This window comes from Aspergillus eucalypticola (assembly GCF_003184535.1).
Source record: "Aspergillus eucalypticola CBS 122712 chromosome Unknown BO83scaffold_28, whole genome shotgun sequence".
NCBI lineage: Eukaryota > Fungi > Ascomycota > Eurotiomycetes > Eurotiales > Aspergillaceae > Aspergillus > Aspergillus eucalypticola.
The window spans coordinates 128,415-151,308 of NW_020290302.1; the positions used below are offsets into that span (position 1 = coordinate 128,415).

At 51.3% G+C, this 22,894-nt stretch overlaps 8 protein-coding genes across 8 annotated transcripts; 5 read left to right on the forward strand and 3 right to left on the reverse strand.

Moving 5' to 3' along the window:
- Nucleotides 1-7: 7 nt before the first annotated feature.
- On the forward strand, nucleotides 8-1,006 carry BO83DRAFT_381519 (DNA-directed RNA polymerase II core subunit RPB9). The gene is made up of 2 exons (XM_025532012.1): nucleotides 8-217; nucleotides 268-1,006. Exons 1-2 carry the CDS (start codon nucleotides 138-140, stop codon nucleotides 554-556), a joined length of 369 nt encoding a protein of 122 aa, XP_025384330.1. The 5' UTR covers nucleotides 8-137; the 3' UTR covers nucleotides 557-1,006.
- Nucleotides 949-1,695, reverse strand: BO83DRAFT_381520 (mitochondrial 54S ribosomal protein uL14m). The gene is made up of 4 exons (XM_025532013.1): nucleotides 1,627-1,695; nucleotides 1,467-1,551; nucleotides 1,170-1,394; nucleotides 949-1,097 (listed from the first exon to the last, which is right to left on the reverse strand). The coding sequence occupies exons 1-4, from the start codon at nucleotides 1,639-1,641 to the stop codon at nucleotides 1,027-1,029; spliced, it is 396 nt and encodes a 131-aa protein (XP_025384331.1). The 5' UTR covers nucleotides 1,642-1,695; the 3' UTR covers nucleotides 949-1,026.
- Nucleotides 1,696-1,863: 168 nt separating this feature from the next.
- Nucleotides 1,864-4,468, forward strand: BO83DRAFT_368238 (SET domain-containing protein). The gene is made up of 2 exons (XM_025529813.1): nucleotides 1,864-2,272; nucleotides 2,335-4,468. Exons 1-2 carry the CDS (start codon nucleotides 2,162-2,164, stop codon nucleotides 4,129-4,131), a joined length of 1,908 nt encoding a protein of 635 aa, XP_025384332.1. The 5' UTR covers nucleotides 1,864-2,161; the 3' UTR covers nucleotides 4,132-4,468.
- Nucleotides 4,469-4,798: 330 nt separating this feature from the next.
- BO83DRAFT_420073 (putative carboxylesterase) lies at nucleotides 4,799-6,563 on the forward strand (the record flags this gene model as incomplete). Its single annotated transcript, XM_025534914.1, has 3 exons — nucleotides 4,799-6,154; nucleotides 6,251-6,467; nucleotides 6,547-6,563. 3 exons carry the CDS (start codon nucleotides 4,799-4,801, stop codon nucleotides 6,561-6,563), a joined length of 1,590 nt encoding a protein of 529 aa, XP_025384333.1.
- On the reverse strand, nucleotides 6,504-8,814 carry mrh4 (ATP-dependent RNA helicase MRH4). The gene has a single exon (XM_025526033.1). The coding sequence runs from the start codon at nucleotides 8,763-8,765 to the stop codon at nucleotides 6,864-6,866; it is 1,902 nt and encodes a 633-aa protein (XP_025384334.1). The 5' UTR covers nucleotides 8,766-8,814; the 3' UTR covers nucleotides 6,504-6,863.
- A 790-nt stretch (nucleotides 8,815-9,604) lies between these two features.
- On the forward strand, nucleotides 9,605-14,615 carry bud4 (putative GTP binding protein (Bud4)). The gene is made up of 6 exons (XM_025526034.1): nucleotides 9,605-9,691; nucleotides 9,794-9,968; nucleotides 10,031-12,268; nucleotides 12,404-12,791; nucleotides 12,850-13,553; nucleotides 13,607-14,615. The coding sequence occupies exons 2-6, from the start codon at nucleotides 9,879-9,881 to the stop codon at nucleotides 14,177-14,179; spliced, it is 3,993 nt and encodes a 1,330-aa protein (XP_025384335.1). The 5' UTR covers nucleotides 9,605-9,691; nucleotides 9,794-9,878; the 3' UTR covers nucleotides 14,180-14,615.
- A 970-nt stretch (nucleotides 14,616-15,585) lies between these two features.
- On the reverse strand, nucleotides 15,586-16,401 carry BO83DRAFT_392238 (uncharacterized protein; the record flags this gene model as incomplete). The annotated part of the gene is made up of 1 exon (XM_025532929.1): nucleotides 15,586-16,401. One exon carries the CDS (start codon nucleotides 16,399-16,401, stop codon nucleotides 15,586-15,588), a length of 816 nt encoding a protein of 271 aa, XP_025384336.1.
- A 2,706-nt stretch (nucleotides 16,402-19,107) lies between these two features.
- BO83DRAFT_368249 (uncharacterized protein) lies at nucleotides 19,108-21,153 on the forward strand. Its single transcript, XM_025529814.1, has 2 exons — nucleotides 19,108-19,601; nucleotides 19,698-21,153. Exons 1-2 carry the CDS (start codon nucleotides 19,316-19,318, stop codon nucleotides 21,092-21,094), a joined length of 1,683 nt encoding a protein of 560 aa, XP_025384337.1. The 5' UTR covers nucleotides 19,108-19,315; the 3' UTR covers nucleotides 21,095-21,153.
- Nucleotides 21,154-22,894: the final 1,741 nt, after the last annotated feature.

Sequence of the window (22,894 nt, forward strand, 5' to 3'; positions counted from 1 at the left end):
TCAGCCACTCTTCGCGTCTTTCGTTTCTATCTGTTTCAAGTGAAAGCTTTCCAGCGGATACAACACACTCGCTCCATATCAATACGCGTGAACTCATTACTTTCCGGCACACTTCATCAGTAATACAACCTCCGAAAATGTCTGCCAGCCCATCCCCCTCTGCCGGTGGCGATAGCAAGCCCACCGATCAAATTCACTTTCGATTCTGCCGCGAATGGTAAGTTTTGATCTCTTCATTCTTTCTGAACCTTCTGCTAACGTCTACAGTTCCAACTTGCTCTACCCGAAGGAAGATCGCATCAACAACCGGTTGATGTTCACCTGCCGAACCTGCCATGTCGGCGAGCCCGCAACCTCCTACTGCGTTTACCAAAACAAGCTCAGCACTCAAGTCGGAGATACCGCTGGTGTGACCCAGGATGTGGGATCTGATCCTACGGTTTGTCTCCCGGGTTTCTGTGATCATTGTGGGGAAGAGATTACCTGCTTCGTCTGTGACACATCCTCCGAGGACTCCTGGTCCGAAGAGGATTATGATGGCTTTTCGTCGTCATGAGGTCCAGCATACACCGCGCTCGCGTCATGGATACATTACAAGTTGTCTTGAAATTTCCGTGGCTAACCCACTCTTTCCTTAGCTTCCTCGTTCCAACAAGCTCTGCCCGAGCTGCGGCGAAGCCGATGCAGTCTTCTTCCAGTCGCAACAGCGTTCCGCAGAAACGGGAATGGTAAGCCTTCATGCCGGTTCACCCCGCATCCATGAAGGTATCGGCTGACGTTTACTTTCCAGAAACTTTACTACGTCTGTTGCGCGTGCGGTAATGTTTTCGTCTGATTCTCAATCTGCCATACTACATGTCATGTACCTGATACCCGATCTTGGTTTTTGTTCCGTTAAGCAGCATTTTTTGTGGAGTTCTGGCGATGTTTGGGCAAAGAAAAGGGGAGTTTGAAAAGAGAAAGAAATTTCTATTGCTACAAACGGGATAAATATAAGAACAATTCGCTTCCAAAAAAAGGTATATCCTACACATGCATCGGCGCCAACGACAGGATCTTCGACCACTGTCGTCCTCGTAGTTCCGTAGCCACGACACCTAGTATATGTCAGTAAAGCCATTTCTCTAATACCGACTCGGTCATGTTCCGCTGTAATTGGCGAGACTGACCGTTCATTCTTGTTCCGATGGGGTCTCCGGACTTGTTGACGAGAACACAGGCATTGTCATCGAACTTGACGATCGAACCATCGGGGCGCTGCATTTCCTTGGCCGCGCGGACGACTACGGCATGGCGAATGTCTCCTCGACGAACCTTGTTTGCGATACCGACGTTGTTGCTGCTGTCGGGGCCGAAATTTCGTTGCTTCTGGACCACGACCACGATACGGTCACCTATTCATCACGGAACCCCAATATTAGTGTTATCCTCTTGATAATGAATTGGAAACGGTGAAATTATCGTACCAACGGTGGCGGGGCGCTTCTTTTTCAGGACATTGACGCACTCGACAACGGCGGCGCCGGAGTTGTCGATGCAGTTGAGCATTGTCTGGATCGGGGGTTTGTCAGTCCGCGAAAAATTTCCTCTCCCCCATCACGAACATCAGTAGAATCGCTCACACACCTTTAATTGAATCATTTTGACTGTGTACCCTGTCCGAGGTGGAAAGAACGTCGGGGGGAGTGAGGGGAGTATAGAGAGAGATGGGGATGGCCGAAAGAAAAGCAGCGCCAGGCAGTTTGGCGGGCCGGCAGGTTTCGCCGACGACCGACCCCGGACGGGGGCACTGCAGCAGCACCAGCGCCAGCCTTCACATTAATTATTACTATCATGTCAATCTGCGAGTTTTTGTCCTTTCATGCGCGCTAACTTTCACTGCCTCTCCTTCCTTTCCTTTGTTCATCATGCCAGTCACTCCTCTTCGTATTCACGTCGTTCCCTAAAATTTTTCTTCTCAATCCCGCTCCTTTCCCACTCCCCCAAAACTGTTTGGCGCCCATATATATTTCTAGTAGTCTCGTCTTAACTCTGCTTCCCGACCTTCCGCTGTTTCTTCCCCTTGACGCTTTGACGCCTCATTCCTACCATTAATCCCACCCACACTCTTATCACCCCCTCAAATCTTCTTGCATGGGATCGTCTGGGTCGAACTTTCACGATGCCGGTCCCCAAGGCAAAATCCAGCCCCTCCGATGACCGTCGGGATCGGCTTACGCTCGCGAAACTGGCCAGCTACGACGACGTCGCAACAGATGCGCTGGTTGACCGTGTATGTTTATGACCCTCGATTGGCCGTCATGTAGCTGGTCGCTGACTGTACTATCCTCGCAGGCGTACTTTTGGACCAACACTCGCAAGAATCGCACTAAATACAACCCCGCCCGCGGCATCAGAGATGATGATGTGGCTAGCACTCTCCTTCACGATGTCATTGTCAACAAAGACGCTGCCAAAGCGGAAGAGAAGCTGTTGAGCATGCCAGGTCTCAAGAAGTACCTAGCTAAGCTACCTACTGACCGGGAGAAAGAATGGTTTCGCCGCCATCTCCGCAAATACATCCAGATGTATCTCCCCGATTCCCCCTTTGAGGTGACTACGACCAATCGCTACACAGTGACCGAGCATGAGGCTGCCATCTGCGCCCGCAAATTCATTAAGCAGGGCCAGGAGATCAAGTACCTCAGCGGGACCCTCGTACCCATGACCAAGGAAGAGGAGCAGGATCTGGATCTGAAGAGAAAGGATTTTAGCATTGTCATGTCGAGTCGCAGAAAAACCCCCTCTTTCTTCCTGGGTCCCGCTCGGTTCGCCAATCACGATTGCAACGCCAACGGTCGACTGGTGACGCGCGGCATGGAAGGCATGCAAGTCGTTGCCATCCGCAACATTCATATCGGAGAGGAAATCACCGTGTCCTACGGAGAGGATTACTTTGGCATTGACAATTGCGAGTGTCTTTGCTTGACATGCGAACGGGCCGTCCGCAATGGCTGGGCACCCCAGCTCGATTCCGACCAAGAGAGTCCCGCTTCCACGCCAGCTTACGACGAGCCTGCGCCCTCTGAGGCTCTCCTTTCGCCCAAGAAACGCAAGCACGTCCCCGACACCGATTCGGAGAGCTCTCCCTCATCGACTCCCCGCAAACGAACCAAGTTTACTCGCCAGAGCTCCAAGTTGAGATCCGAGGTGGTGTTTTCCGATCTCACACCCTCGATCGAGTCTTGCACGGTCCAGCCAGCGGGCACCGAGCTTTCCTCCCAAGCTTTATCCGTGCCACACGCTGCCGCCGCCGAAACCGCCAGTGACCACGTCATCGACAACAAGAGTGACATCCATGCCGAATCGACCGCGCAAAGCACCACCACTACCACCGCCGATCCTGATTCACCCGGTTCACTGGACGATTCGCACCGCTCGTCAACTTCAACAGCCGCGACGTCCGTTTGTGACAACCCGGTGCAAATCAAGGTCGAGGAAACTACCGAGACTACCGTGCAGGCACCAATTTTGACTGTCGAGAGACGCCTTGATCTTCCCACTGGTCCAGCCGAGCCAGAACGACGTATGCTGGGTGTAGACAACGATGCATTGTCGGACTTGTCAGACTCACTCGAACTCGACGAGAAGCTCGGTACCGTGGTGAAAAAGTCCCGAAAATCCTGCAGCAAGGAAGTGGTTCCCTCAGTCGAGTTTGAGCAGCCCCGTGCTCGGGTTCCTGGCGACTACACCAAAACCTCGAAACTTCTAGCACAAGCGTACGACCGCTGGGTGGATTGCCGCACATGCAACGCCTGGTTTGTTCAGCAAGATTCCTACCTGACGCGACGTGAGTGTCCCCGGTGCGAACGGCACTCCAAGCTGTATGGATTCCAGTGGCCAAAAACCGACAGAGAGGGCCCTGGGGATGACGAGGAACGTGTGATGGACCACCGCACTGTGCACCGATTCTTGTACCCAGAGGAAGAAGCGCTCATTTCGCGCAAGGACCGCGGTGTCAGTTTTGGAATAACCCCGACGCCCGAACTGTCCGAGCCTCATGCAGAGACCGAGGACAGTGAAGCCGGCGAGGACCGACGCAACACGCGCGCCAGCCGACGACGTACCCGGTCCCTTCGTATGACTATGTAATGATGGATATGGATCGATTTTGGGAGTACTAATCCTGGAGTTTGGTTTTATTGGAGTCCGGTGGAGTCCGGTTTGGAAGAATAGGCGTTTTTATCACGATGGGCACGAGCGTTGCCATGAGCCCGGCGATATTGAAAGGCTTTTTGAGACGTTTTAAAGATCTTGCTTCCCATTCATCTGGTCTGGCTTTGGCTTTGTCCAGTCTAATGATTCCGCATTCGGTTACCCTGTATAGATTACTGCTCGTTTCCCGGCCCTTGGTACACTTCTGTACTTACACGACTTTATCCCCAACCCGGGGTCTTGGAATTAACTTATTTTTACCCGTCGGCTGACGGACATTGCTTGAAGAATCTTCTCCTCCTCATCCTTCCCCGCGCAAATTGCTGGTGCCGCATCTCCGCATCTCCGTCATGCTGCATCGTGGAGGAGAATAATTGCACCAATGGCAGCCCTGTCGGCGCTTGGGTCCCCTTGAATCTCTTGTCCCCATGATATGCTCGTGCAGGTATTCCAGGAACTCCGATATTGACTCTTAATGAACTTCGGTCTGCTTCATACCGACCTCACTCTACCATCGCAACCATGATACCCTATAAAATGCTGCTGCTCTCGGCGCAGCTCTCCCCAGCCAGGTCCACCAGGGATACAACCACCACCTGCAGCCATGGCCTTTCCCCGCCTCCTGCTAGCCCTATGCTTCCTGCTAACACGCTCCCTCACCAGCGCCTACGACGCCCCCCTCGTCACTCTAGACTATGGCAGCTTCCAGGGCAGCTATGATGCCACCTACAATCTCTCCTACTTTCGCAAAATCCCCTTTGCAGCACCAGCCACAGGCGAGAACCGCTTTCGAGCTCCCCAGCCCCCGCTAAACATCACTACCAATGGCACCTACGACACCGACCAATCCTTCGACATGTGCCCTCAACGCACCGTCAACGGCTCCGAAGACTGCCTCTACCTAGGCCTCTACTCCCGACCCTGGGACACCACCTCCACCACCACCAACCGCCCCGTCCTCGTCGTCTTCTACGGCGGCGGCTTCATCGAAGGCGGCGCCCTCTTCGGCATGCCCCCCAACGCCTACCCCGTCCTCAACGTCAGCACTCTAAACGACTACATCGTCATCTACACCAACTACCGCGTCAACGCCTTCGGCTTCCTCCCCGGCCAAGCCATCAAAGACTCGCCCACCTCCGACCTCAACCCTGGCCTCCTCGACCAACAATACGCCCTGAAATGGGTCAACTCCCACATCCACCACTTCGGCGGCAACCCCAACAACGTCTCCATCTGGGGCCAATCCGCCGGCGGAGGCTCCGTCGTCGCCCAAATCCTCGCCAACGGCCGCGGCTCAAACCCCAAACTCTTCTCCAAAGCCCTCGCCAGCTCGCCCTTTTGGCCAAAAACCTACGCCTACAACGCCCCAGAAGCAGAAGCCATCTACGCTCAGCTTGTCAACCTGACGAACTGCACCACCGCCTCCGACACCCTCAAATGCCTGAAAGAGGTAGACGTCCAATCCATCCGCGACGCAAGCCTCATCATCGACGCAGACAACACTTACACCACCTCATCCTACACCTGGGCCCCCGTCATCGACGGAACCTTCCTCATCGAACCCCTCACTTCCACTATCTCTTCCAACTCCCTAGATACAGACCTCATCTGGGGCATGTACAACGCCCACGAAGGCGAGAACTTCATCCCCCCAGGCCTAGAAGACACAGACACCACAAACGGATTCAACTCCTCTCTCGCGTCCTTCCATACCTGGTTAACCGGGTTCCTCCCCGGTCTTGATACAAACGATATCGACCTCATCTCATCGAAATATTACCCTGTTTCAGGTACAGCAGAGACATTATCCTATAATACGACGTTCGTACGCGCAGGGCTGGTGTACAGAGACGTGGTCCTCGCGTGCCCGGCGTATTGGGTTGCTTCTGCGGCGAAGGAGAAGGGGTATGTCGGGGAATATGTGATTCCGCCAGCGAGACATGGGAGTGATACGGAGTGGGTATGTTGTTATCATCCCTTTTACTTTTACTTCTATTTATGTAGTATATGCTGTCTATGGAGATGATGATGATACTAATCCTGTGACTGTGACTAGTGGGACACCGTTTCAAGCGTACAACAAACCGACCCGTTAATCTACGACGGCTACGCGGGCGCATTCGCCAGCTTTTTCCAGACGGGGGACCCCAACGCACATAAATTGACGAATGCGTCGGAGCCCGGCGTGCCGGAGGTACAGGAGTCGGGGGAGGAGTTTGTGATTGCTACGGAGGGATTTGAGAATGTGGGGTTGACGGAGTTGAAGGATCGGTGTGCGTTTTGGAAGTCGGTTGGGGGGAAGATTCCTATTTGATTTTTTTTTTTTTATTCATTTTTATTTACTACTGGTAGTAAGTAGTATCTTGTAGTTGTCTATTCAGATGATGGATGGGTGTTGTTTATAGTGTACAGGTGTGGTGACGAAGAGGATTCTAAGTAGAGAGATGTGGTGGGGAAATATACAAATTATAATACATGAGGTACAGCCGTGTATATCCTGGGTGATGCTTCAAGTCAATGCATACATACAATGCATGTCGTCTAAATATTATCTTTCCTGGTTGCCGTTTTCCGAACGCCGTCGTCAGAGGCTCCGTCAGTTGTAAGTTGACTGGGCCGTAGTTGAATAATAGTACAGATTATGCTTGTCGTTGGTGTCGTTGCTGCCCCTAAATCAAGGCCTGGCCGCGGAACATGCCCTCGCGCACTTCCTTGACCACGTCCTTGCGGTCCTTCTTGCCGACCAGGACCACGGCACGACCACGCTTGCCCATGCGGCCGAGACGGCCGAGACGGTGGATGAAGTCGATCGTGTTGTGCGGGACGTGGTAGAGGATAACCGTCTTCACGGCGATGGTGTCAATTCCGCGAGAGGCAATGTCTGTCGTCACGAGAACCTTGGTGTTCGGCAGGCCGCGCTCCATGCCCGGCTTGTTCTGCTGTTCGGGGTAAACGAAGGGGATGGAGTTGTCCTGGCGGCGCTTGTTCTTGGCTAGCATAATCTCCTCTGCGGTGGGAGGGATCGGGGACTCGGTGAACTCTTCCAGCAGTTCCTCTTGCTTGCGGCTGCTGGAGTCGCGGGAGAAGGACTGGGCGTCGATACCCTTTGAGCGCAGGAACTGGGCTACCTCGTCGGCTTCTTCGCGCTCGTTGACGAAGACCAGAATTTTCTTGACCTTGGGCCCGGCCTGGGCCAGGAAGGGGTGCGTCGGTTCGGTGTCGCCTGCCTTTCCAATGGACCAGATCACGTCGGCGCAGGCCAGGTTGCGGTTGCCACGGTAGGGGTCCCGTTGGATGTCTACCACTCCCAGCTGGACACGACGGGGGATGGCATGCAGGTTTGGTGTCGTCAGTCGGCGAATGTCGGGGTAGCGCTTACGGAGGAGATTGTCGAGACTGCGGGGAATGGTTGCGGAGCAGAGGATGAGCTTGTGAAGAGAAGAGGCCGACTTTTCGATGATCTCGGTCGTTGTGGGCAAGAAGGAACGGTCCATGAGCGAATCTGCCTCATCCAGCACCAGGTGGCTAACGCGACTCAGCACATATGGATCTGTCTTGGCGATCGAGGCAAGCAGGTGGGGAGTGGCGACGAGGACGTCGATTCCGCTCGGGTTGAAGAGGATGCTCTTGATACGACGTGGGGTCAGGTTGGACGAGATCATCCCCGACCGGTATTTGACCGTGTGCGAAAGAGCCTTGACTTTGGCGCCAACCTGGGCAACCAGCTCGGATGTCGGGACGAGGATGATGACCCGGGGTCTACCTGCGTCCGACAACGGAGGCTCTTCCGGGGCAATGTCGAAAGCCCGGTTCTTGAGCTTCTCCTCCCGTTCCTTGGCCTTTTGTTCCGCCTCCCGCTTTTCAAATTCCTTGTCCTCCGCTTCCATACGCTTCAGGGAGTCGATCATGGGAATGAGATAGGCGAGAGTCTTTCCAGACCCGGTCTCGGCAGCCAGAAGATATTGTTCATAATTGGGTTCATCGTTGAAAACATCTTTCGATGTTCTCTTCGGGATAGGGTCTTTCAGGAGTTGTGGGATAGCAAGGCGTTGAATGGGAGTTGGTACAATGTCCGCCAGTCCGGGGAGAGCCTGGGAAGAGATGGAGTGGCGCACGACTGGTAGCAGAGGAAATTGGTCGAAACTCGAGACTTCTGCGATCTTATTCTTGATAGCGGTCCGGCGACCGTAAGGGATAGGCGCCAATGCTGTTTGCATCTTGAGCGCCTTGTAAAGAGGACTGTCCGGCTTCTGCTTATCATCTTCAGCATCCCCGGAGCGCTTGAGAGCTGCCCGAGACCTTGACCGTGGCGCATCCCGAAGGCGCGCTTCCGTTTGGTTCATGCCCGACCACGGGCCGCCACGATCTCTTCTCGAACGTCCCTCCTTCAGGGAAGACTTGTCGACATTGGAGGACAGAACCATGCGGGCGGCCTGGCGGCGCTGTCGGACGGTTGCCATGGAGCGGACGGCCTGCCATCCGGCGAGAGGAGAGGACATGGTCGCCTGCGTCTGACAGAGCAGACAGACTTGAGGCCGAAGCGGCAGAGACAGTCTGCCCAGGCGATTCATGGTGAGGATGGGGGGTGGATGAGAGAGAGTGATGAACGCTCGTCAAGAATCTTCTACCACTAGTTTTATCTTTTGCCTCCCGGAGCTCCAATCCAAAAAGAATCAGCAGCCGGTCCCGTGCCAGTCCGTAAGGGGAAGGCGCTCGGGCCACAGGAACGATCCCCCGCTAATCCCAAATCAGACTGGTGGGATCGGGGAAACCGCCAGGCGACGAGGTGTCGAGGTGTCGAGGCTGGCCAGACAGGCGCTCAGGCCAAGTTCAGGCCAGGTTCAGGCAGTCTCAGGTGTGAAGTTGCCATGGAGACTCCCGACGCCAAAATGTCAACAGCGTCAAGCTGCGATTCCCAGCTTCAGCCGGTTTGCGAACGGCTTCCAACTACTTATTAGTCAACTTGTCAACACTGTTTGTTCGGGTGTTTCTGTTTATTCCTTCTCCCGTCACCTTCACTCTCAGTGTCCCCCCCCCCCGTCTTCTTGTTTTTACTTCATCCTCGTTGGTCCGGTGGTGGATGGTGTGTTGGTTGTCTTCTTCCCTTGCAATTGTCTATCCTGTCCAGCGTGCCGTCATTGTTGCACATCGCCCAATTTCACCATCTCGGTTGCCCTGTTCTGCCTACGATCAGCATCCCTTCGTTTGTCGGACCAATTTTTTTTTTTTTCGCAGTAGTTTCTTATCAAAAGTAAAGAAAGAACCTGACGAATCGGCTCTCTTACGCATGATCGCCAATTTGTGACGCATCTCATCTTCCCCATCTTGTTACGATTCCCATGAGCTGCTGCTTAACGTCCGAGTGAATTTTAATCCAAGCGACTCAATTATTGTCCGCGTTCTGTTCTTCATTTGCGCTGGTTCGTTTCGGACTATTTCTAACGACTTTGTTGCGATTGACTCATCCACCTTTTTCGCCTCCATTCGTCTCAACCAGGTATGGGCGCGTTCCAGTCCGGCAAGGGATAGCTATGATTGCAGAGACCTTGCATTGCTGCGTTGTGACGAAAGAAGCCATTGCTGATTCAGCTGCCTGCAGCTGTGTTTTCTTCCAGGCGCGCTTGTTGACTGGCTATTTTTGCCTCTTTTGAATCACCAGTTGTTGTCGTGCATTTCTCACCAAGATGGGCAGCAGTACCACGCAAAGGCCGCTGTCCGAAGTAAGCCCGGTGGCTCAACGACGAAACTCCCCAAGTTGGAATCAGAGTACCAAAGTAGGTCGCTCCACGTGTTGTTGTTAATCCTCCGACATCTGGACCTGACCATGTCGCTCCAGATGAAGTCCCAAGAAGCATCAGCGTATGAAGCACCCGCATCACCGCGTCTTTTCTGGCAGGGCCGTGAGTCGGGCTCTCCCTTTCCCAAGAGCTCGGAGAACCAGAGCCCTTATGACCCCGACGCCTCGTTCTCTCCATCCAAGCGCCCCTCCCTTGAGAATCTCAAGCGCGCCTCGAGGGTCAAAAACAGCAACATGTTCCGCGATTACAACCAGGAGTACGATCCGACCAATGTCTATGTTCCACAGAGGCCCTTGGCCACTAGTCGCTCGCCACAGAAGCAGGCCTCAAATGCGCCCCCTGCGCGACAGGAAGAGTCCCACGATAGTAATCCGAGCGGGCCCCGCCCCCCTTCTCCGAGCAAGGACCAAGTCCCCCCAGCGAAGTCTTCCCTGTCGCGAGCCAGTCGCTTCGGGTTCAGAGACGCATTTGACCCCGAAAGTGAGATTTGGTCTGACATTGATGGAAGTCGACATGCCAAAAGCGTGACGTTCGATGCTGCTCAGCCCCAGGTGCACGAGTACGAAATGACCACGCCTGATCCGTCCTCCATCGCTTCTGGCTCCCGTGAAGGCAGCTATGATTCAGAAGAGGATGAAGGGGATATCAGTTTCGATCGCGAATCCTCCCTCGACCGTGATGACAGTTTCGATGCCTCCTTGGAAGACCTCGAGAAGACCCCGGTTGTCCTGCCCGAAGACTGGCGATACATGAGTCCTGCCAGCGCAAACGACGATCTGGTGAGAGACGAAGAAGATCCTTTTACGGAAGACGAGGAAAACCACAGCCCCGACCCGCGGCCATCCACCCAGCAAGGTCCGCCTGTCCAACATGCTCGCGTCGAGTCGCTGGACTCCAATGGCGAACGCCGTCCCTTGCCCCCGCTTCCTCCAACCAATCGCCCGTCCTTTAGCCAGCGCGGCTCGTCTCCACAAAAGCTGTTTGCAGCCTTTGAGCTGGCAAGTGGAGGTCAGCGAGTGTTGCCGTCTCCTCCTGGCCCCGCCACGTACAGCAAGTCGGATATCACTGAACGTGCTCGTGCATCCATGTCTCTGGAAGATAGGCTACGTCTCATGATGATCCAGGAAAACGAACGGAAGAGCAAAGACTCAGACCAAGCGGATCAGCAGGCGCCCAAGCCAGACACAGAGACTGAACACGACCTGATTAGCGACTTCGAGGACGATGACAAGATTTCAAACCCAGAGGAGGCTGCCAAAGATCACGATGAAGAGGCTACGGAGGTGTTCTCTCCTCCCCGCATCTCCCGGGATTCCATTCTGCGAGACATTCGTAAGAGTGAAAGCTATGTCGACGACTCCTTCGAGGAGGATTCGCAGATTGAATCAAGCCCCCACCACTATATGCATTACGACCCTGACGTCCCCATCCCATCCCTGGAGGACAATGATGACGAATACCACGATGACGACGATGATGACCAGAGCAGCGTGGTGATAAAGCCCGAAGAGCACGATGACGATCTTTATGACATTCCGGAGTATTATGAAACTGTTCAGTCTCAAGCTTCTTCCTCAAAAAGCCTGAAAGACCATTTGCCTTCTAACGAGGAGGGCGATCAGCCCAGCTTGCCTCAAGAGGACGAAGTCAGGGCGCCGCAGAGCGAGTCACAAGAGTCTGAAGACAGACAATCCACACCTGTTCCTGAAGTACGAGAGGAGCCTGCTGCCGAGCAATCGCACGCAGAACCAGAGCCAGAACCCCAACCCAAGGAACTGTCGGCTCCAAAGATGGCAGCCATGAGGGAAGCGCTGCAGCGGCCCTCAACACCGGACAACCAGGATCAAATCTCAGAACCTTCGACCCCTGAGTCCGTTATACGACACCCTATTGATGAAGAGTTCAGCGACGAGGAGGTATCTGCTGATGAGAGTGTGCCAGAACCAGTTGCCACCATCAAGGCCCCTGGAACTGGTCTAAAGACCCGTCCATCCCTCACCCCTGCGGACGTTGAGCAGATGGCTGCGACGCGCCGCAAGGTTAGCGGACAACCACCTCCGCCCATGCCCCAGCTTACCAAGCAAAACTCGAACGACTCGCAGGCCTCTGCACCGGAGGAGGAACACGAGGAGGATACACAAACAGAGACCGCCAAGGAACCGAGTCGGAGACAACCCAGTCTCATGAAACTGGATATCCCATTCAGCATCCAGGAAGAGGAGAGCCTCGGATTCGGCTTGGATAAGGAGTTCGATCGAGTGATCGAGTCGCAAAAGGTGGAGTTTGAACAATCCCTGTCCCTACTCAGAAGCACCGCGTTTATCCCTCGTCTTCATGACGGCCCACACCAAGGATCAAAAGCCCATAGCTTGAAACTTAGACCATCAACTGACCACCATGTCTTAAAACAGAGAGGTTACCTCATGCGACATAACACGAAGGTTATCATCGCCAGTAGCCGCAATGAGGATGAAGCGGCAGCTGGAGGTGACGCTCCTGCAGCGGCCCGGGCCGCACCAACGGCGCGCAAGCCTAGTCAGCAAACATGGACTACGGTGCCGTGGAACGGACAGACTCGCCGAGCGAGTATGAGGACTTCCAGCGGCATGGTCCGAAAGAAGCCCGTCAGCGGACCAGTCCCACCACTTCCAGGCCAGCAGAGCAGCGTTCAGGAGCCCCCGGCGACCATTGAGGAGACCGAACCTGCGTTGAATGGTGCTCTGGAGGAGGGCGAAGAACGTGGTCGCCTCTTCGTCAAGGTAGTCGGAATGAAATATCTCGATCTGCCGCTGCCACGAGGTAAGTGCATTACTTCTGCTCGACTATATTTCGAAACGTCAGCTGACAGTCACCTCAGGTGAGAGATCGTACTTTGCCTTGACCCTGGACAATGGCCTTCATTGTGTTACCACTGCCTGGCTGGAACTGGGCAAGACCGCTCCCATCGGTCAGGAGTTTGAGCTCATCGTGCAGAATGATCTCGAATTCCAACTGACCCTCCAGATGAAGGTGGACGAGGAGAAGATGCGTGTTCCAGAGCCTGCTCCACCAGTTTCACCCACAAAGCAGAAAGCCTCCACCTTCAGTCGGGTCTTTGCTTCACCCCGGAAGCGCAAGGAGCTTGACATGAAGCAACAGCTGGCGTCGCAACAGAATAAGACTCGCGACGTCAACGCTCCCGTATGGGACAGGCTGAGAACGCTCATTGCTCGCGATGGAAGCTTCGCACGCGCCTACGTGTCCCTCAGTGACCACGAAAAGCACGCCTTTGGCCGGCCTTACACAGTGGACGTGGCATGCTTCAACGAGTGGGCTGTTGAAGAGCAGCCCAGCAGTGTAAAGAGCAAGAAGAGTACCAATAGTACTACTTCCCAGAGACGCCCCCCCTACAAGATTGGCAAGCTCGAGCTGCAGCTTCTATTTGTGCCGAAGCCCAAGGGCGCCAAGGACGACGACATGCCCAAGAGCATGAACGCATGCATCCGGGAGATGCGTGAAGCCGAAAGTGTATCCTCCCGCAGTTGGGAAGGGTTCCTTTCTCAGCAAGGTGGTGATTGTCCAGTAAGTACATGCAAGCCTGAATGTTTGTCGATCAACGCTAATTCATTTCATAGTTCTGGCGTCGTCGCTTCTTCAAGCTCCAAGGGTCCAAGCTGACCGCATACCATGAGACTACCCGCCAACCTCGCGCAACCATCAACCTTTCTAAAGCAGTCAAGCTTATTGATGACCGGTCTTCTTTGACTCAGAAGGAGACTACAACGCGAGGGGGTGGCCGTCGCAAGTCAGCCTTTGCCGAAGAAGAGGAGGGCTACATGTTTGTTGAAGAGGGATTCCGCATCCGCTTTGGCAACGGTGAAGTGATTGATTTCTACGCCGACAGCGCGGCCGACAAAGATGGATGGATGAAGGTGCTGGCGGATGCCGTCGGCAAGGGATCTTCTGGCAGCAGCCAAGTCAAGGCCTGGACGGAGATGGTTCTCAAGCGGGAGCGAAGCATGAAGGTGAAGCGGACAAGCACCGCAGCTCCTCCGCCACCCGCCAAAGACAGTGCCATCCCTGTTCCAACGACACCATCGGCGCGGGCGCCACCCGTGGGTCGTCCTGGCCACAAGCACACCCAGTCACAGCCAGAAGTTCGCGGTCTGGATGCTCGCCGGCAGAAGACGCGGTCCCTGATGTTCTAGAGATGTTCTAGAGTTGTTTTTTGTGTTCCACTATGTTCTCCATTTCACCTTCTTGTGACTTGCTTTTATTTTAGTACCTCCCTTCTTTGTGAGTTGTCTACTTTTTTCTATGTTTGATCTTTGCTTCTTGTACGGTGTTGGAGTCTAGCCTTCCTGCTGCATCTTCCTTTTGTTCTACCATTTGAATTGAGACTTTCAGCATTCAGCACTGCTCGTTATGTAAGCGTTGTCATTTCTCTTTGTTTGTGATATTCCGTCTACTTCTTCGTCCTTGATTCCTGCACCGCCCTTTAATGATACATAGCGCCTTTCCTTCATGAGTCCATAATTGAGTTCTCGTTTCTCTGTGTATCAAAAGATCTCGGTCCTATTTCATCTGTTGAGTTCTACTTAGAAATTGTAACATTTGACGTCAAGGTTGCTCTAGTAGTCTGTAGTCAGCTATTCATGGCTTATATAAGTTAACCAAAATCAGTGCATTTAGCTGGACTCGTATTCCGTTCTCCTATTACCCTCTACAATGTTGAACGTAGGGTTCGATGTAATGGCTATCCGTCTCCCGCTTTTATATAGTTCCGCAGATCATTTCCCCATCACAAAGCAATAGCATACTACATCAAAATATGATAAGTAACTTGATTCCTGTAGTACAAGCCAATGGCTCGAGAAAAGAGACGGAAAACGTAATGCACTATTGTACGTTGCTCAGTAAAAGGAGCACTCATCTGAGTTTTCCATCAGGTGCGTGCGTGGTTGATCTGACTTCTCTAATTCGTCTCACCTGAGTATGTTATTTCCATGGAGCTCTTGACTATTGATTACCAGCCTTCGAGCTGTGTGATTGCATATATCTTCTAGAGACTACATAGATCGGCTTATATCTCCTGCTACGGACAAAGCCCGCACCTTCCCGAATGGGAAGAAAGGACGCGTCTCCTACACCTTGTTCCTAGGCTGTTTCCTCTACATACTTAGATAGTTGCTAGCATCAACCAACACCTGCTAAATTGACGTTCCACAAGTTTACTTTTTTTCCTCTTCTTTGAATCCATGTACTTTTCCGAACGCCTTCTACTCCTGTTCGAGGCGATGCCTCAAATCCTGTCATGCGTCTTCCCTCGAGTGTCTTCTCTACACGAAATTCACTACGCATGGAGACAGTAGCACACTGTGTATAACCACAGGACCTAACAATATTATGAGGAACAAATAGCGACAAATACACGCATTCTGTCGTGTCCCTCTTAAATAGTAGTTTTTCTCTCTTCCTCAATCCTTTAGCCAGGACATTGTTCACCGGAAGGCAAACAAGTTCTCATACCATTTAGCTTGCTGCACGGTCATCATCCGCAATTAACTAACTAACCGTAAGTTCGGTTACACTTGGTAAGCCAGCTTGAGGCTTTTCATCCTCTTCTCCCATCCAGCCCCCAAACATAGGCATTCATAAGACGTGCACTAATCTTATCCGTTCTTTCCTTCCTTGGATCGAATTCGATCCGCCCCTCATAGACAGCCTTCGAATGCGCGTACCTTTTCGCCTCCCTCGGAATCAAATCAACTTGGCCCAGAGTCACAAAATCATCAGTGTGAACTGTAATGATCCTACCCCTATAGCCATCACAACATTCACACATCGGTGTACAGTGGCCAAGGACTTCTCGGTCGCTCCTCGTGCATCGTGGCTTCTCACAGCAACCACAAGACCGGCCACAACACCCCCTCCTTAGCACACTTTTCCGAAGCCATGTGTCCCTGAGATACCATTTTGAATCGCATCGCTGGAAACTCATAGCGCGGTACAGTGGAGTGTGTCCCATTTTCCATTCTAGGAGCTTCATGACCCCTTCGGTGGAGCGTACATCGTTGTTGAGTGCTTCCAGTTTCCGCTCAGATTTCCTCAGTTTTTCTTTGTAGTTGTTGAACTCGTTGAGGTCGTCACTTGCAGGTTGTTCGCTCTTTATTTTTTTATTATTCTGCAATTCTTTTTCCCTTGCTTGTAATGCAAAATGTAGGACTTCTTCAGTCACGAAGTAATCATTGATATATTGCCACTGGTCCTCAGAAAGACCAATACATCGGTGCTGTAGTTTGCGCAATTTCTGGGCCTTTTGTGTTTTCCCTGATTTCTCGAGGATTGCCTCCACGGGCTCGAAGATAGTACTGCTGGCTTTGACCAGCGTGTGTCGCATGAAATCCGGTATAGACTTGCTGAGCTTCATGTTTAGAGGTAGTAGTCGAGTTCCGGTGAAGGAAGGGTAGCGATATGACTAAAAAATTCTAGGAAGAAAATCCGTGAGATAAAATTCGGAGAGAAGAATGAGTGTGTGTATGTGTGTATAGGTCATGATTACACTAATCAGGATCGTGTCCCGTTAGACTCATCTGTAGCTCACTAGCCCGTCCATAATATGATGTACAGGCCGAATCTACTCACATTACCTGAGAGAAACATTTTTAATCCACTTAAGATACTTTGAAAGCGAGGAAATGACATGTTGCTGTATACCGCAATGGTAGGCACATTGGCAACGAGTATTCAAGGTGCCGCAGCTATGAAGTGATGTTGATAAAGATTAGATTCAATTGACCGCTTCACATTGCAGTCTTGATTCCCTCAATACATTCAATACCTACAGTGAGTAACACCAGATTTTGTTGAGCTGAAGTGAGTAAGTTTTCATTTAATTCCTTTTGAGTGTTGGCTTGAAGTGAATTGGCCCACCCAGGAGCGACTATAAAAACCCCCTTCTTCCTCTTCTCTCTCCCAGAGGTATTTCGATTATTTACTCCCGATCTCCCATCTGATTCATTTCCTAAAGCCTCAATCCTCTTAACAAAACTGATTCTCAGGGTCTGAGAATCCATACAGCTACAAAACCCACCAAAAAAACAAGGGTCGTTACATCTCCAGGCCTTAGTTCCCATTTATTTCATTGTATTTAACATACTCACGTTTTTCTGATCTCTCCGAGTACCCACTGTGCTTGGAACTTTCACCTCCTTCGTGACTACTTTTTGTACACAGTTCTCATCACGAACCAGGTAAGCATTCCAGCATCGAAACCAGCAGTACAACGACCATAATAACTCTCCAAGGCAGAATCAAACGATGGCGGGCCCCGGAAGAAAGCTCAGCCCAATGGCTCTAGATTTTATTCTGCACGGTAATGAAACCGATCACATGAGAGTCACCGAGGAAGGCGAATCTGCCAAAGATGCCGATCAAATGGAAGCTCCCGAGAAAGATATGTTTGCCAAAGATGCACAACAGGTAAACTAGGCCAGACATTCCTCATGGTATGCGGGCAATCCCTGATCTGGTCTACTAGGTTGACGATGTGGAGAACTTCGACGAGCCCAAAGCAAGTCCGCAGGGAGCGAAACTGGCTGTAGAGGAGGTCAGTAAGATAAGGCTTCGGACCATTTCTATAGCTCAATACTAACTCTGGGTTTAGGACAAGATCAAAGAATTCTGGAAACCTGATGAAAGCAGCGAAAATATTGGAAGCGGCGCTTTCTCGGTAAGTCATTCCCGTCGCTTAGGCACGACCAAGTTTGCCGATTTGAGAAGCGCAGTACTCATACTTTTTGGATGGTACACAGACAATGGAAAACGAAGGTCTTCGCATTAAGAAATATGACCATGATAAATCTCAGAACATTCTAATTGCAATGGCCAGGGGCAGCTCCGCAGAAGCGCTTTATTTCAAGGGCCCAAGAGAAAGGTGGATTCGTTTTTGTCTTCCCGATGGCGGATTCCTGCCAGAGAAATCTTCTTTCTCACATGGGGATACGGCGGTCTGCTTCAGGATCATCGATCGGAACATTGCATCAAAGCTCTCGTTCGAGATATTTGCGACGGAGGAAATCTCGATAGTCAAGCACGAGTTGCATCCAGAAAACGTGGTTCACTCTGCACGACTGGAATTCTCATTGCATATCGATGGGAAGCAGCCTCGATGTGTCCAGGACTTTGCCTTCAAGAAACATTTCACAGTCAAGGCAACGGAAGGACAGTCCGGAGTCGAGTATGAACATCCATGCTATATTGACGTGGAGTTCACCACCATTGGCGGCGTGTCCTATGGTGTATACCATGAGAATGTTTCGCGTCTCAATGAACCAGCCAAGAGAGTGTTCGAGCATCTACAGCTTCTGACATCTCGCAACAACCGGGAACCGAGAACAGTGAAGTTCCGGGTCGATCTAGATCCCGCGAAGATGGACCATATAGCCTCTTTTCTTGATGCCTTGAATGATCTATCGAGATATCTCCCCAATTCCAAGGCGTTCCACCCGTATCGCGGCCACAGTGGTGAGCCCAGAATCATATTTGGCCAACAAGTGCCTAGGCTGTTGGTAAAACAAGATTACGGATCCTCTCTTGTGAAGTTTAGACCAACGGACTTTTTCCATGACATCGACGAATACGTGGTCAAATTCGCATATGGAACAACAATCGAGTGGCGGCGTCAATACGAACAAGTCAAAAGGTTACAGGAGGTTCCATGCGGTATTCGAATCATGAGGGTTGGATCTGCCATTATGGCCCACGTTCGTCCGGATTCCAATCAAATCAAAGATAACCTATTGCCAACCGAAATAAGAGGAACCGTGGTCCTGTTACCGGAATATACAGACGTGAAACTCACTGTCAAGGTTCCCCAGGTCGCAGGACCCGCCGTTGAGTGGAAAGTCAGTGGCTTAACGGTCACTGGGTACACTGAGAATACGTCACCTGATGAGTTAGACATTGTTCTCTACGGCGGAAGCATTGGCAAATTGCTAAAAGAAGAATCCACTGTCAACTACAGGGGAGTCATGAAGTTCGATATCAACGAAGCCCCTATCAAACGACAAATTAATGCGCTAGAGAAGCTGCGGTCTGGCGAAGGTGGAGTCCACCGATGGCATGACCTTCTCCTAAACCAAGAAAACAGCGCTTTGAAAACTGTGGACCTCCTAGAGGGAATCGAAGAAAACGTGATCAACTCAGCACTGCGTCGTCTCCTTCAGTTGAGAGCCTGGACTCACCAGCAGAAAGCAGCCTTCAGATCTCTTCGCCTGACAAAGGCAGGTTGTTCCCTTTTGGAGGGTTATCCAGGTTGCGGCAAGACCACAGTTCTCGCTGCCATGGCGATATTTCTTCACGACTGTGGTTTAAACGTCCTCCTTGTGGGAGCTAGCAATGCTGCTGTGGATGCCCTAACGGATCAGCTCACCGCACTGCGTAGTGAACCTTACGTGCGTGTCCGTCGTGGAGAAATTGAGAATCGGTCCAGAACTTCTGCCTGTCCGCAGGATTCCGATGCAGGCGCGGGCAAATCCAACCCCGAGAATCACAATGATGCCGAGAAACAGAACGCTCTCATCGGTCTCTCGCAATTTCTCAAGGAGTTGCAATCCCAAAAAGGCGTGGGTAATCTTGATTACACTCTTCAGGCTTACATCCAGAAGAGATGTACTGAGAAATTGAACGCCGGTGAAACGCTGCCCATAAATATCGCGCGGGGAGCCAACAAATGGGATACCGTGATTCCGGATGGGATTACTGCTTTGGCTAAGTATGACATCCAGAATGCATATGAAGTTGTCAACAATTATTTGTCTAAGCCAAAGGATCGACGCCCGGGCCCTTCTTCTCCAGAGGAGGACGAAAAATGGCTAGCAAAAGAAACCGCTTTTAAGAAGTGCTGGGATGCTATCGGTGAACTTGTGGTCCAAGACGCAGACATCGTAGCTTGCACCCACAATCTAGCCGGCACACCCCTCGTCAGAAGAAACCTTGGTGCAAATGGGAAAAAAATTGTTATCATCGCAGACGAAGATGGACAGGCTCTCGAGCCAGACGTGCTCATACCCCTTGTGTCTTTGGACAGGGCGAACCTCGTTATAGGAACAATCAGAGGGGGTGACCGACAGCAACTCCCTCCTCTGTCAATTACAGCGTCTGAGGTCCCTGGGTACAACGAATTTGGATACCAGATGGGAAGATCGCTTTTTGATCGACTTCGTCGTTCCCAATTTCCCTTTAAACTAATTTCTGAGCAACACCGTATGCATCCGCGTCTGTCAAGATTTCCGTCCGAGTTCACCTACTCTGGAAAGATGACCAATGACTCGACCGTCCACTCAATTTCCCTTGGTACCGAGTTTTCAGGTGCGCTCCTTGATTGGATCCAGTCTAAACAGCCAAATGCCAAGTTCGCAATGGGTTTGGAACTCATCGGAATAAATGTCCCTAATGGGCAAACTATGGTAAATGAGAGAACCCGTTCGCGTTCAAACCTTGGCAATGTTACTGTCGTTATGGAGCTCGTGCGGTTTTTGGTCACTCGTGGTGTACTCGAAGGGAGGACTTCCACTATCATCACTACGTATGCAGACCAGAAAAAGGCGTACGTCCGCCACATGACGAAGTTGTCGGAAAGTCTGGATGTCGCTTGGAAGGACCTGGTCCAAATAAACACTGTCGACTCAATGCAAGGCCATGAAGCGGACTTGGTCATATTGGACTGGGTTGTGGATTCAGGGACGAAGTCCGATCTGGGCTTCGCCTCCGACAATCGCCGAGCGAACGTCGCCCTCACAAGGGCACGGGCTTGCTTGATCGTTGTGGCCAATGGTAATATCCTCGACAACGACCGCCTGAGTGAACGGAAACCGGTAGGCATTCATCCGGAAATCCTAGTGCACTTTAGAAGTCTGGTTCAGAATGATCTTGTTGTGGACGTCCGCGCTAGCCTCGATGATGCCTATAGCTTCAGCGACACCCCCGCACCGACCGATGATGCGGATATTATGGCAAGCGCTACTGACAGTCAAAAGAAACTCCACCCTGTCCAAGAAGAATGGTATACTTCGGGCGTTGATGCTAGTGCTGAGACCTCGACTGATCACGTCAGTTGGTGATGGATTTCATCCCGAGTCTCGCTACCAAGGAGGACGGCGGTTAAGCATGTAGCAACGACGTAGCTGACCATGGCACCTCACCATGGTCCTAGCATGCATAGGCTAACACGAGTAGGAATAGCAGGCATGGTTTATTATTATTATTATTTTTTTTTTCCTTTGAGAAGAGAATACAGAGTCACGTAGCAATAAACGATGATAATGGTAAACGGAGTGCTCAATAACTGAAGTAATGATCGTAAGAAGAGTGCTCAATAATCGAAGTGACAGTGGTAAAAGAGTAAGCAACTTTCGCAGTGATGGTTGTTCGAAATCCCTGGACCTGCTAATCGAAGATATCATGTTAGAGTGCTCTCTGGGTTGGCAGGAAGACACAAGGGAAGGAGCGACTCTCGCCATGAAATCCAGATACCTATTCTGATATGGTGGTGGTTTCTTAACCGGACTCGGTGAGTTCTACGGAGATGATACGATTTCTGACCCATACATGTCAGGCAAGGTTGCTGACTTCGCTTGCAGAAAGGCAGTCGTTGATTCCTCAGTGACTCGACAAGCTGACACAATGGTTGAATTCCAAGAACTGGCGGGTATGCTGAATATACCCAGTCTTTGATGCTGCATATACTAATATGATTGGAATATACTAGGCCCTGAAACCGCGGGCGCCGAGGAAGGTACCGAAAGCGAACATTCGAAATCAAAAGGAAAAGAGAAGAAACCTACAGGCGAAGACGGAGCAGGCCCTAGTCAAAGAAGCGTTCAAAATTGTTTTATTACGAACCTGGTCTTACACCTTCATAGCTGCGGCACCTTGAATGCTCGTTGCCAGTGTGACTACCATTGCTATATAGAGCCACATGTCATTTCCTCACTTTCAAAGTAATCTCACTAGATTGAAGATTCTCTCAGTTAATGTGAGTAGTTTCCGCCTGTACGTCAATTGGCCGCTTCACAATGCAGTCTTGATTCCCTCAATACATTCAATACCTAGGGTGAGTAACACTCGATTCTGTTGGGTTGAAGTGAGTATTTTTTCATTTACTTCTGTTTCCTCAGGGGATTCAGCACTTCCAGTGTTGGCTTGAAGTGAATTGGCCCTCCCAGGGGCGACTATAAGAACCCCCTTCTTCCCCACCTCTCTTCCTCTTCTTCTTCCTCCTCTCTCTCCCAGAGGTCTTTCGATTGTTTACTTTCCTACCTATCCACTTTACATACATTCTACTTCGAGCTCATCTGCATCATGCTGTCTCATCGACCTTTAGGTTTCTATCTACCCACCTCCTACATCAAGTTCCATCTCAACTGATTCTCGATTCAAGAATCGCATAAAGCTACAAAACCCAGAAAAAAAAAAAAAGAAGGTCCCTACATTTTCAGGCCTCAGTTCCCATATGTTTTCCTTTACTTAATCTCCAACCTGCCCACATCGCATACATCCCTACTCCGAGTTCATCTACATCCTGCTCTCTCTCATTGATCTTGGTAGCTCTAACATAATCATGTCCTGCACAAGCTCCAAGTCTCCTTCGATTCTCAGGGTCTGAGAATCCATACAGCCACAAAACCTACAAAAAAAAAAAGGGTCGTTACATCTCCAGGCCTTAGTTACCATTTTTTATACCATTTAAATATTCAAAAACATGACTCCGCTATTCCCTAAGCCACGCATTGCAGCTTGATATTTGCCAACAGCTTGAAAATCAGCTATACAATCAAGCACTGAGAGAGAAAAAAAAAAAAAAAAAAGAAAGGAAAAGAAAAGAAGAAACACAGAGGAAACACGGAGGAAAAAAACAGCTT